The sequence below is a fragment of the Stylophora pistillata genome, chromosome 10 (genome assembly GCF_964205215.1).
Source record: "Stylophora pistillata chromosome 10, jaStyPist1.2, whole genome shotgun sequence".
NCBI classification, from domain to species: Eukaryota; Metazoa; Cnidaria; class Anthozoa; order Scleractinia; family Pocilloporidae; genus Stylophora; species Stylophora pistillata.
This window is the reverse complement of record NC_142528.1, coordinates 1,239,219-1,250,588: the sequence shown is the minus strand read 5'-3', so window position 1 is coordinate 1,250,588 and position 11,370 is coordinate 1,239,219. Positions and strand designations below refer to the sequence as shown.

General features: G+C 37.4%; 3 protein-coding genes across 4 annotated transcripts; 2 read left to right on the top strand and 1 right to left on the bottom strand.

Moving 5' to 3' along the window:
• Positions 1-211: 211 nt before the first annotated feature.
• Positions 212-4,694, bottom strand: LOC111337187 (protein-lysine N-methyltransferase EEF2KMT). Of its 2 annotated transcripts, none has more exons than XM_022943436.2 (9): positions 4,590-4,694; positions 4,265-4,318; positions 3,863-4,051; positions 3,047-3,124; positions 2,651-2,706; positions 1,775-2,370; positions 680-740; positions 468-559; positions 212-323 (listed from the first exon to the last, which is right to left on the bottom strand). In XM_022943436.2, exons 1-9 carry the CDS (start codon positions 4,674-4,676, stop codon positions 223-225), a joined length of 1,314 nt encoding a protein of 437 aa, XP_022799171.1. In that variant the 5' UTR covers positions 4,677-4,694; the 3' UTR covers positions 212-222. The 2 variants fall into 2 exon arrangements, with proteins under 2 accessions (XP_022799171.1, XP_022799173.1); XM_022943438.2 differs by having other exon boundaries at positions 3,863-4,032; positions 4,590-4,673.
• On the top strand, positions 4,675-7,696 carry LOC111337185 (uncharacterized). The gene is made up of 4 exons (XM_022943434.2): positions 4,675-4,766; positions 4,917-5,114; positions 5,773-5,918; positions 6,517-7,696. Exons 1-4 carry the CDS (start codon positions 4,675-4,677, stop codon positions 7,362-7,364), a joined length of 1,284 nt encoding a protein of 427 aa, XP_022799169.2. The 3' UTR covers positions 7,365-7,696.
• Positions 7,697-8,369: 673 nt separating this feature from the next.
• LOC111337178 (uncharacterized) lies at positions 8,370-11,239 on the top strand. Its single transcript, XM_022943423.2, has 6 exons — positions 8,370-8,528; positions 8,872-9,015; positions 9,315-9,394; positions 10,090-10,157; positions 10,331-10,406; positions 10,725-11,239. The coding sequence occupies exons 1-6, from the start codon at positions 8,453-8,455 to the stop codon at positions 10,869-10,871; spliced, it is 591 nt and encodes a 196-aa protein (XP_022799158.1). The 5' UTR covers positions 8,370-8,452; the 3' UTR covers positions 10,872-11,239.
• Positions 11,240-11,370: the final 131 nt, after the last annotated feature.

The window sequence follows — 11,370 nt, the reverse complement described above, 5'->3', positions numbered from 1 at the left end:
GAATTTGAGTTTTACTTGTAAGAATGACCTAAAAAGTACCACGTATTTAATAACTTTTCTAACATTATGTTAACTGGTATTGTTTAAATGTAAAATTGTATTGTGTGGTAAAACTTTCAAAACCACTGTGTAAACTAAAATATAGTATGGATAGCTTTTGAACAAACGAAAGCTGTTACATTATTTTGTCTAAGGAATAACACAATTAAAGTACATTAAATATTAAACTTCAAGCTTGATAATTTTAATTTCACAACTCTGGTCATAATAAAAAACTTGATTGATTGGCTTGGTTACTTCACTGTAGCAAATCCTGTGTTCATCTGCAAATTGAACAAAATGCTCTTCCTCAAAATTATCATTTTTTTTCACAGAACATCTTTAAAATAAAGGACCATCTGTGCATTTATTGTAACTAGAATGTTTTAAATTTATGTATGAAATCAAATGAAGTTATCTTTACTTACAAAGGCAATTAAGGAACAATTCATAAGTTTGCAGATTCCTGATGGTTGAAGCAATGAAAGCAACAGGCTTCCCCCTTTTATCACCACAGGTACTACAACAAATGCACATGTTAAAACATTACTTAACTTTCCCAAATATTGACATTTCCGTGGACAAAGTAACTTTCTATGAGAAGCTACCATATTAAAATACTAACTTGATTGACACTTACTTTAACAGCATGTGCAAAGCTTTCACTAATGCTGGAGTCAATTCAGTGTCATAAACAACATCTAGAAAAGAAATTAACAACAGGTTATGTTTATAGCCTGATAGTTATCAAAAGAGAACTCAAACACACTCATGCTTAAGTCACATGGGAGCTAAAAGGCAAACCCAACTGCTTTTGATGTGTAAAGGCTGATAGTTTTGAAAGAAATTGTTTGGGGCTGTGTTGGTGGGAGTAACGAAATAATTTGGATATATCAACAAAGTTGATATGGTAAATTGGCCACCGTAACGGTTACAAAAGCTGACGTTTCGAGCATTAGCCCTTCGTCGGAGCCCTTCGTTCCGACGAAGGGTTAACACTCGAAACGTCAGCTTTTGTAACCGTTACAGTGGCCAATTTACCATTTCAACTTTGTTGATATATCCAAATTATTGCTTTTGATGTGCTTTGACCTGAACCTTTGTCTGCACATTTTGATCCCTATACCACTTACAAATTCATCATAAAGTCCTAAAGGACTGTCAATTTTGACCAGTCACAAGACTGTAACTAATATTTGTCAACCAGAATTAAGGTGTTGATCAGAATACACTTAATGTTGTGTACTATGATGAACAATAGTATGATTTAAGATGGTGCACTGAAGCCCCAGACTGAGCATTTATGGTCATAAGGCATTGAAGTAAGTGATCCTTGGTGTCATCTATCACAAAGAAGAAGCTGTTGAAGTAAGAAACTAAGAGAGCAGCATAGTATAGCTGTTGTGGGTTTGTGGAGCCTTGTCAACCTAGCCTAAATAGCCTTTTAGGACAAAGGATCTCCAAGTAGTGCCAACACCAAGGTCTCCCCAGTGTATATCCCGTGGATTTAGCATCACTTAGTCATCATTTCCCCACCACAGCCACACCCTATGGGTGTTCTACACTCAATGAGTAAGTATACCGTTAAAAAATATATTTTTAACACTTGTAGCATTCCTGTTTTTTTTTTTTTCATTTTATATTTGACATGTTCTTTTATTGTCCAATATTAGATAATATATAGCTAAATACTCTGACACTTAAATAACGTTCATTCAATCATTCCTTTACATACCAGCAGCTAAAATGATCCCAGTTGAAAACCTCCTTAAATCACTCTTCTTTAAAGTTGTCCAGTCTAATTTACAAATGTCAACTTGAGTGTCCCAAGAATGATTTGCACAGTCTTCATTTAAGTGCCTTATCTTACTTGAAGGATGTCTTAAATAGCGAGCAATGAAGTCTGTAGTACAACTTGACAGGTCATGAATATCTCCATTTTCAGAATAGTCAGATAAACATTCCATACAATGTGATATTTGGTCAAACTTTTGTACAGCTATTTCCTTTCTGGTAGTCAATTTAGAGTCATGCTGAGAAGCTGCATAACTGTGATCTGAGTAGTCATGATTATCTTGACTCTTGAGAGCCAATTCTTTATGTTGTTTGTGCATGTCACTCTCTGTGTGAGGTTCACGAGTCCTTTTGCAATCGCAATATAGTAATTCATTGTCTGTTTGGCTCATGACAAATCCATTCAGTTCAAGGTTGCATTTAAGTGCTTTGAACACTTCATTATGACAGTCACTGAATATGTACTGGCTTGGTGAACTCATGGAGCAAATAGAAAGTCCAGTAAGTCCAGTACCGCAGCCCAGCTCTATGATGCATCTGGAAAATCAAACCAAAGAGAATGAATAGTGAATGGAATATTTGAAAGTGCAAACAAGGAAATACTTCAAGAATGATTTGGAGGCTTTTGAATGAAGTGGCTGACTGTAAAACTATGGCATTTGGATGGGATTTTACAGTATAGGCCCCTCTGTATTTCATGTATTTTCCCTAACAATTTGCAAGATTTATAATGATAGGTGGCCAGCAGAAATGTCAACATTAATGGGTAATGTGTTGAAGTACACAACACAAGTACCGTAGACATCCCAAGATTTACCTGTCTTGAAATGTGGAGGGGTTCTCTAGTACCCACTCAGCAAGGTATTCTCCTGCCTGTGATATCAATCATTCCAAAAGAAAATCAAATGTGAACATTTTGTTATTATCACCCTCACAAACTACCCCTTACCCTTCCACCCTTGTAGAATTTGTGAAGAATGACTTACTTATAGTTCTTTCAGTCATAATTTGACTGTGGGTTACTTTAAACCATTTCCAACTTGACATAGTATCACTTTCTAAGGCAGAAAAATGTTCTCTAGGTTTGTACCCCAATGGCTTTTACAAAAAGTCAGTTCCATCTAACGATAACAGTCGCCCTGGACACATAAAATTACCATAATTCAGTAATTATATGATATTATCTTAGAGGAAAACTCAACTGAAAACTCACCATCCAACTGCTAAGTCCTGTTGTTCCTTTGGAGATAAACTGTTGAGTTTCTTCAAGGGTTAACAGGGCTCCGCATGGCTAGAACAGGGACCAAAAGTTTAACCCAAATTTGTCTTTCCCCTGCTTAACCTTATGGCTTATTTGACAAGAAGAAGCCATTATAAAACTATCTCCCTCTACTAAGGAAATTGTTAGTCAAGTTTTAGAGATAATTCACCCACTCATATGCTAAATATTTCCTGATCAATGACTGTGAATATATGAAAATCATATAATGTGCACTGTAGTTTTAAGAAATATAAATGAAAGCGATCCTTGCAGTAATGAACACTACTTAAGTAGTAGTGAAAATAAGGCCTGAAAAAAATACACACCCATCTTATGCTTGTACTAGATTTTTTCCCTATCTGACACAAACAGCATGACACCAGAAGCCCTTCACACGCCAAGTAAAAATGACCATCCACTTTCCAGTTGTGGATGTCTTTTTTAAGGAGTTGCCTTTTCCAAAATGCCCCAGGGGAACAATTCCCCAGGGATAAACTCCTTCACATGTGCTCTTTACATATCACAATTGCACATGTCTTCCATAATTTTCTTAAACCTTGGCACTTTCATGAATGTCGTTTTTGATGGTAAGATTTCTGAGTGAATCCATATGTTATCATGCGTACAGCTCTTGGATGAAATGGCAAAACAACAGATTGCCTTTGGGACCAGGGATTTGTTCTAGAATATTAATAGTATGGAGTTATGCAGAAATCTTCCTACTCTTAGAGTCTGTCCTGTATACTCTAATTTCTGAATGATCCTCACCAGAACATATGTTTTAAAGCACTTGTTATCCAAGTGTTCTGCTTTACCACACACATCACCGTAGGCTTCATAAAGTTCATCAGCGATCTCAATGCAATTCTCCTCACATGACTTCAGCATGTGTTTTAGAAACAATCTTTGGTATGATACTGAAGGAGCATGTGATGATTCTGCGGTGAAGAAATAAGTCTAAAAAATAAAAATATATATATATTGTGGGAGGAAAAAGACAAGTAAACTACAAGTTCATCCCTACAAGCCTGTTTCGAGGTCGCCCACTCATCAGGGGATTTATATATATATATATAAATATATATAGATATATATATATTTTTTTACTAGCTAATTCAAAGACGAAAAAATAAAAATTGAAATTTATCGATGTATCACAAAGTGACAAACCATGCACAGGATTTTTCTCTGTTTTTCCAAGTCGAGACTTGCCTGCTCAAGTGCCTGAAAAGCAATTATAACATTAAGGATAAAATTGTTGAATTCAGCTGAAAGAGATTCTGTACAATTCCATACAATTTCATTAAATAAGTGTTGTTAGATGAACGAAAACAATGGCGTTAAAAAATATAAGTTTGGGGAAAATGCTTTTGTTTGAGAATAGTGGGGAGTCAAGTTACCCTTAAGTCATCTAGCCCGAGTTTATGTTGCTCGAAAATAGAGATGTATCGCCCAAGTTTTGACACCACTGGCTCTTTTTGAAAAATAAACTTACTTTCCAAATAAAAAATTTCAACGGAGCCATTTGTAAGTACTGCTTTTGGATTATATCAAAGTTCAAAAGGCCGCAGCCGTTCGCCATGTTGGATTCTACTATGACAGAGCGGGACCTGATACCTAGTCAAGTGCAGGATCGATCATTTTGGCGGCGTTGGGCTTGCGTTTCCAAGATGTGAGTAGATTCCTGCAGGATCCTCGGCCATCTTGCTATTACTGAGCCTTCAAAAGCTGCTCTTTTTATCAAGTTTTATTTTTAATTATATCGTGGTACATATTAGATTGTTTTCACGTTAATTTTGCCGTGAATTTTGTCTGTCTTCAGGGGTCACAGAAGTCGCTCGCGCTCTCCAGCACCTCGCAAAGACAAAGAAAAAAAGCGTACTTCTAGTACCCGTGGCCGTAGTCCAGTTAAGTCAACTAAGAATAAGACAAAGGCTAAAAGCAAAGGGGATTCAAGCAAAGCGACTGCCAAAAACGGCACAGATAAAGGAAGTCGCCGCCGAAGTCGTTCACCCAGCAGGTGACTATCACTTTTCGTGAGACCTTTATAAATGCCTTTCACCTCAGTTTCATTGTGCATTGGTGATTTGACCCCAGCATTGCGCCACAAATCAATTTTATCCTGTTCACAAAACTATTATCTACGCAGTTTCAGCTTGGCAGCCACTATCTTGGCGTATTCATCATTGTTTGCTTACCATATGTAACCTTCTGCGCAGGTCAACGATTTGTTCGCCAGTAACATCAGTGATTTCAGAAGTAACGATTAAAACTGTGTTTCATGCCTACGAGCACAGCTTAGCTCTGAAAATGATGCAAAACTTAGGTAGGGAAAGGTTGAACCCACAGGTATTTGGTATTGGTTGTGATGTCAATTTTGTAGTGCACACATTCTATAGATATGGATATATGAAATGCGCTCAAATACTTAAGAAGTAGTGAAAATAAAGCCTGAAAAGTGTTTAGGCTTGTTCAGGCTAGCATACAAGCTTTAGTTTTTTTTTTCCCCCGGCCTTATTTTCACCACTGCTTAAGCAGTCTTCATAACTGTAATGATAACCTACCTCCTCATTTCTTGATCTCCAGTTCAAATATATAATATTCATATATTCACAGTTGTTAATATAACACTATTGAATTTGGTTTTTTATATGATTTATCATGCCCATCCTCATCAGTTCATCATCCAGCTCCGGCAGTTCGAGCACTAGCCGCAGCTCCAGTTCAGGGTCAAGCAGCAGCAGAAGTAGTAGTAGTAGCAGTAGTGGATCAAGTCATAGTGGGTCCAGTCGCAGTAGCAGTGGATCAAGTAGCAGCAGTAGTAGTAAGGATCTCATGAAATGATTTTCTTGGAAAAAAATATTCATAGCATTTGGGAAATACTTATCCACACAGCTTAGTAGACCTATCTCTTGACAAAAAAAAAAAAAACTTCATCATTTTTTATCACAAGATTGATGAGCAAGAGGTACCATCCACTTATAGCTGCATAAATAAACTCAGAAGTTCTTTCCTACATGAATTGTGTCACACCCAGTGCATTGTTGAATGTTGCTTTGGACAGACTCTTGCCAACTAGCTTGTGAACTTTTTGCAACTGCTTTAAAATTGAATGCCATTGAGTATGTGGAGTACAACTAGTCTTACATTATGAACACCATGAACCCTCTAATTCCCTTCTGTTAGTCTTTTTCAGTGATAATTAATCAGATATTCTGTGAATATTTCAGCAAGTAATTTAATGTATAAGAAAACAAGGTTGCAGTCAAAAATTATCTAGAGCTGAATTGAGATATTTAAAAAAATAAGCATACTTCACCATAGCCTGTAAACCTTTAATGTTATTCTTCACAGAACTAAATATTTGTTTATCTTCCTACTTGATAGCTTCAATATTTTTGTTTTTGTTTTCTCATCTTTAGAGAAAGAAAAGAGCAAAGCCCCAAAGACTAAAAAGGAAGTGAAGGAAAAGGAGACCAAAGAAGTGAAAGAGGTTACAAAGGAACCCAAAGAAGTTAAAGATAAAGCCCTACCCCCTCCCCCTAAAGTGAAATCACCTAAAGCCTCTCCTCCTCCTCCTAAATCACCGAAGAAATCACCAAAGAAATCACCAAAGAAATCACCAGCCCTCAAGTCACCCACCCCACCACCACGCACCAGGCCTACGCGGCGATCTGTTTCCAAATCTGTGTCCAAGTCTCCTAGTCCTGTGAAACGTGGACCTCGCGCCCGTTCATCGTCTTCCTCAGCTTCTTCGCGCTCACCGAGACGACGCAAAAGAAGCCCTACCCCCAAACCGGCTAAGCTTTACGTGGCTCATCTTACACGCAACGTCACTAAGGATCACGTTTTCGAGATATTTAGCGTATACGGTCATGTTAAGTCAGTAGACTTACCCATGGACCGTTTTAACTTTATGCCTAGGGGATTTGCATACGTGGAATATGACGAAGCGGACAATGCAGACACTGCCTTGAAACACATGGATGGAGGACAGATTGATGGGCAAGAAATTACTGCACAGATGGTGCTTCCTATCAGGCCACGCGACGTTAGACCCGCGCGCCGTCCCAGTCCACCCCCTAGGCGCCGTCCTATGCCAGCTTGGAGAAGATCACCGCCTGCACGATTCCGTGGCTCGTTCAGAGCGGGTAGACGATCACGTTCTCCGTCTCCAAGGCGCAGGTCTCGTTCGAAATCACGGAGCAGAAGTCGATCACCACCGAGGCGACGAAGATACAGCCGATCAAGTTCGAGTTCATCGCGGTGATAGGGACATGCCTGTTTAAGGAGAATAACAGTGTAGAAATACTTCGAAAACAACTAGCTGCTTTACTGCAGTTGATTTTTTCCAGCACTTCGAGATTTCTAAAACGAAAGGACGTTTCTACCGATGCGCTTTATTTTTCTTTTTACCTTGTCTCTTATTTTAAAACAGTACGTTTCCCTCGGCTCTAGACAGTCATATAATGTTAAAATGACATTCAAGTTGTATCTCAGTGTTGAGTATAGTATGGCAAGTTTGATGTTAGTTTCTCTCGTAACGCCTAGGTTTGAGACCCAGGTCTTCGCTATTTTGTTGTAATAAAGAGTAAGTCATGATTTGCATGAGCATTAATCAGGTTATAGAGTGCTCTTGTGACGTGTTAGCCCAACAGTTATGTAGTGGCCCCAATCTTTCGTGATGATTTCTCATTTTTCAAATCACTGAGCACTCGTGTATCCTTTACATGAATCCGGTGAAGTGTGTCCATGGATAATAAAAAGGGCATTCTCTGTCTTTTACCATGGTGCATCCTTTTTCGTGAAGGTGGCGCAAAATATGACCCATCTCTGGCTTCTCCGAATGAAGTTGAAACTACCGTCGTCTTCTGTTTCTTCGACAGGCACGGTTTCAATCATTGTACTGTTCCAAAGTGAAAAACGGCGGAGAACTCCGAAACTTTCTCGAGTGCCTTTAAATACGCTCACACTTGTTTACATTATTAGGCTGTAAGGAGAATTAAAAAAACTCAAGAAAAGGCATTAAAACGAATTGTTACATTGTCAAGCGAGCACTGTATAGAGACTATGTTCAAGGTAACATCCAAGGATTAGTTTCGATCACGCAATGCAATACTTGCATCGCGCAAGAGAGTTTCGGTCGTGGAAGACTACAATTCGAGTTTACTCACTTCACCCACGCAAGTTTGCTTCTAACTGACTTCTCCCCCAGGTTATATTCTATATCAATTCTATATCTCTATTTATTAAAGTTGGTCTTAGTAAACTTATCTCGTAGCTCCCTTATGGCGGGAAAATCTAACATAGTAACCTGGGAACTAGACGCATAGCTAATTTTTGTCCTAGTAATTGATCATGGCGTTGAAAACAATAACCGTGTTTTGTGGTTCCAGCTTAGGAAATGATCAAAGATTTGAGGAAAGCGCCAGAGGTACCTCTTTTATGTCGAAATTTGCAACAATTTTGTCTCTGGTCAGATTTGATCAAAAGCACATATTACAAAAACAAGTTGGAACGTACAAATTATGTTGTGAAACGCCAAGAAATGGGTGCAATTGTGTGGATCAACGCAAAGAAAAACTTGCATATTTCATGAAAAAAAATTACCTATTCCTTTGACAGTGTAAGCTTCCTCGTTTAAACTCTTCACTTGCATTTCTGAGAGAAAGAAAAAATCAAGGAGATATGTGCGGAAATCTTGCCAAATACAGTTGATGTTGATTCCTCTAGATCTTCTTGTATTTAGAATTGTCCCCTGGTTTTGATTTTTGCAGCTCTTGGTCACTGCCTAGTGAAGAATAAAATAAATCTCATTTATGGTGGTGGTTCTGTTGGGCTTATGGGTATTGTGGCTGAAACTGTTGCGGAAGGCGGATGTGAAGTTACTGGATTTCTTCCTGAGTTCTTCGTTAAGGGAGGTATGAATGCCCAGGCAATATTGCCAAGCAAACTGATCCCTAAGGTGAAGGGTTAGGAGCAATAATGTTGTAAATGACATTCTAACAATTGTGAACATGTATTTGGGCTGGTAAGTATTTTGTATTTGAATGCTCACAATTTAGGCAATTACAATTGCCAGGAACAACTGTTTACATGAGAGATGAGAACAGAAATATTTGGTAGTTTGGTAACCTAGTGTCTTTGCTGAAATAAATCTTTAAAAGTACTCTTTATCAAGCATCAGTATATACCCATTTTGGATAATTTTTAACCGCAGATTTTAAGGGTATAGAAGGCATCGGAAAGACTGTACTTGTTCAAGATATGCATACAAGGAAGAGAAATATGTTAGAACAGGTACCAACAATAATTTTATGGATATAACTTTCAATGAACTAAAAGCACAGTGGCCTTATGGTCAGTGCTTGGGAGGCACACCAAATTCATTATGGTATGTTCTGAAGAAAACACATTTCAAATACTAGGGATAAACTGTGATACAGCAGACCTTCTCAGTCCAAGGGAAGACTATGTTGGGTGTGCCAAAAAGATAAAGCAGCAATTGTTCTAAGAAGAAGCCTATATTAGTTAACCTATATTTGCCTTCATTGTATTTTACCTTCGATCCTGGCCTTAGTGTTACTGTTAACTTTATTTATTACCGGCCCCTTTTTTTTTTTCACTTTGAGGGAGCCCATTATCTATAAGCCCCATGGTTTCTCTTTGGGCTTCCTCACCACTTTTATTTGTTTTTGTGTGACTGTCTTGTTTTTATCATTACTTGCATTTTGTGGTGAAAATATCATTTGTATTTTGTGATAAATAAATGAATTAATAAATCATTATCAAGAAAAAGAAACTCACAAGGAAAGGGCCATGGAGTTAAAAAAAAATGAAGCTGATATGAATCCTTCAACTTGACCCTAAGCCTCTATATTCATCTTATAATGCAGTATTGCTGCTTGCATTCTTTGTAACACTATAATAATTCTGGATGAATTTAATTGCTTACAATATTAATTACCTTAAATCAGAAATCTGTGTATTTGTAGGCTGATGCCCTGATAGCTTTACCTGGAGGCTTTGGAACATTTGAGGAACTATTGGAAATGATCACATGGTAATAACTAATGTTGAGACATTAAGCAGATTATCTTCTGCTCCAGAAGACAGTTAATGAAGCTTTAATCTTGTTGTTCCACTGAATCAGTTTTTCAAAAATGTTATCAACTATACTTGGAAGCATTGTTTCATCTGTTTATTTTAATATTTTTTTTCTTATTACTTTGACAGGTATCAACTTGGACTTCATGATAAACCAATAGGATTGTTGAATGTGGCCAATTACTGGGATAGTTTTTTGGAATGGGTTTGTTGAAGAGTTTCCTCCCATATTAATATACAAAAATTATATTAAGAACTTATCATACTTATACCAATGGTAATTTTGTTTCAAATTTACACTAACACTCTACACTGTTTCATTGGCAAGCTAAAAATTGTCAGAAGTGAAGAAAATCAAAATATTTCTACATTTTTATTTCTCCTTTCTCTACATAATTATAAACAAAGTCTTTTAAAAACCCTTATGAAGAAATTTTTCTTTCTTTTTTCACTGTCTTCATTAAATTGTCAGTAGTTTTATTATATACCAACATTATATACCTGTGTTTTTCTCCCTCTTTAGATTCAGAATGCAGTGAAGGCAGGTTTTGTGTATGGTGAAAACAAAGACATTCTGTCAGTTGCTGAAGATTGTGATACTCTTTTGACTAAGCTGCAAGAACGTGCTTTAAGTGAAGAAAAAACGCACAGAATATTGCCCAATATATGAGTTTATTACACGACTCGGGCAGTCAGAGGGCCAATAACTAAAATCAACCAATCAAAATGCTCTATTGCCGGTCCAATATTCTCTAAGTATTGGACCGGGCACTGTCCCGAATGGTCCCAAATGATACTGCACTTGTGTCCCTTTGAACTTCAGTCGTATAATAAATCTCTTATTAACCAAGCTTGCTTGGGACCGTACTGGAAGAATATCAGGCCTCTGTCTTTTTTGTACGGACCTTGCTGCGCTCGGTCCATACTGTCAAGACCTCAGGCCAATATTCTTCCAGTACAGCCCTCGCACTTGGTTAATAAGATATATTTATATGTCATTGTTAATTGAATAAATATTTGTCATTTTGTAACTTAAAATTTGTCTGGTTTTCCTTTTTCCACCTTCAAAACTGAAATTTAAATCATAGATTGGTAATTGAACCAGGCTCAACAAGTTATCCCGCCTATTGTAATTACAACCCTCGCCAAAACGTTTTCGTTGAGATATC

Bases quoted from the DNA above. Each gene is read 5' to 3' on its own strand.
- LOC111337185 (XM_022943434.2), top strand. From the start codon at position 4,675: ATGTTGGATTCTACTATGACAGAGCGGGACCTGATACCTAGTCAAGTG. The intron at 4,767-4,916 runs GTGAGTAGATTC...GTCTGTCTTCAG, and splicing joins TGGGCTTGCGTTTCCAAGAT to GGGTCACAGAAGTCGCTCGC. The intron at 5,115-5,772 runs GTGACTATCACT...CATCCTCATCAG, and splicing joins CGAAGTCGTTCACCCAGCAG to TTCATCATCCAGCTCCGGCA.
- LOC111337178 (XM_022943423.2), top strand. From the start codon at position 8,453: ATGGCGTTGAAAACAATAACCGTGTTTTGTGGTTCCAGCTTAGGAAAT. The intron at 8,529-8,871 runs GTACCTCTTTTA...TGATTTTTGCAG, and splicing joins ATTTGAGGAAAGCGCCAGAG to CTCTTGGTCACTGCCTAGTG. The intron at 9,016-9,314 runs GTATGAATGCCC...TTTTAACCGCAG, and splicing joins TGAGTTCTTCGTTAAGGGAG to ATTTTAAGGGTATAGAAGGC.
- LOC111337187 (XM_022943436.2), bottom strand. From the start codon at position 4,676: ATGGCGAACGGCTGCGGCCTTTTGAACTTTGATATAATCCAAAAGCAG. The intron at 4,052-4,264 runs GTTTGTCACTTT...TTTATTTTTTAG, and splicing joins AGAGAAAAATCCTGTGCATG to ACTTATTTCTTCACCGCAGA. The intron at 560-679 runs GTAAGTGTCAAT...CATTTGTTGTAG, and splicing joins GCTTTGCACATGCTGTTAAA to TACCTGTGGTGATAAAAGGG.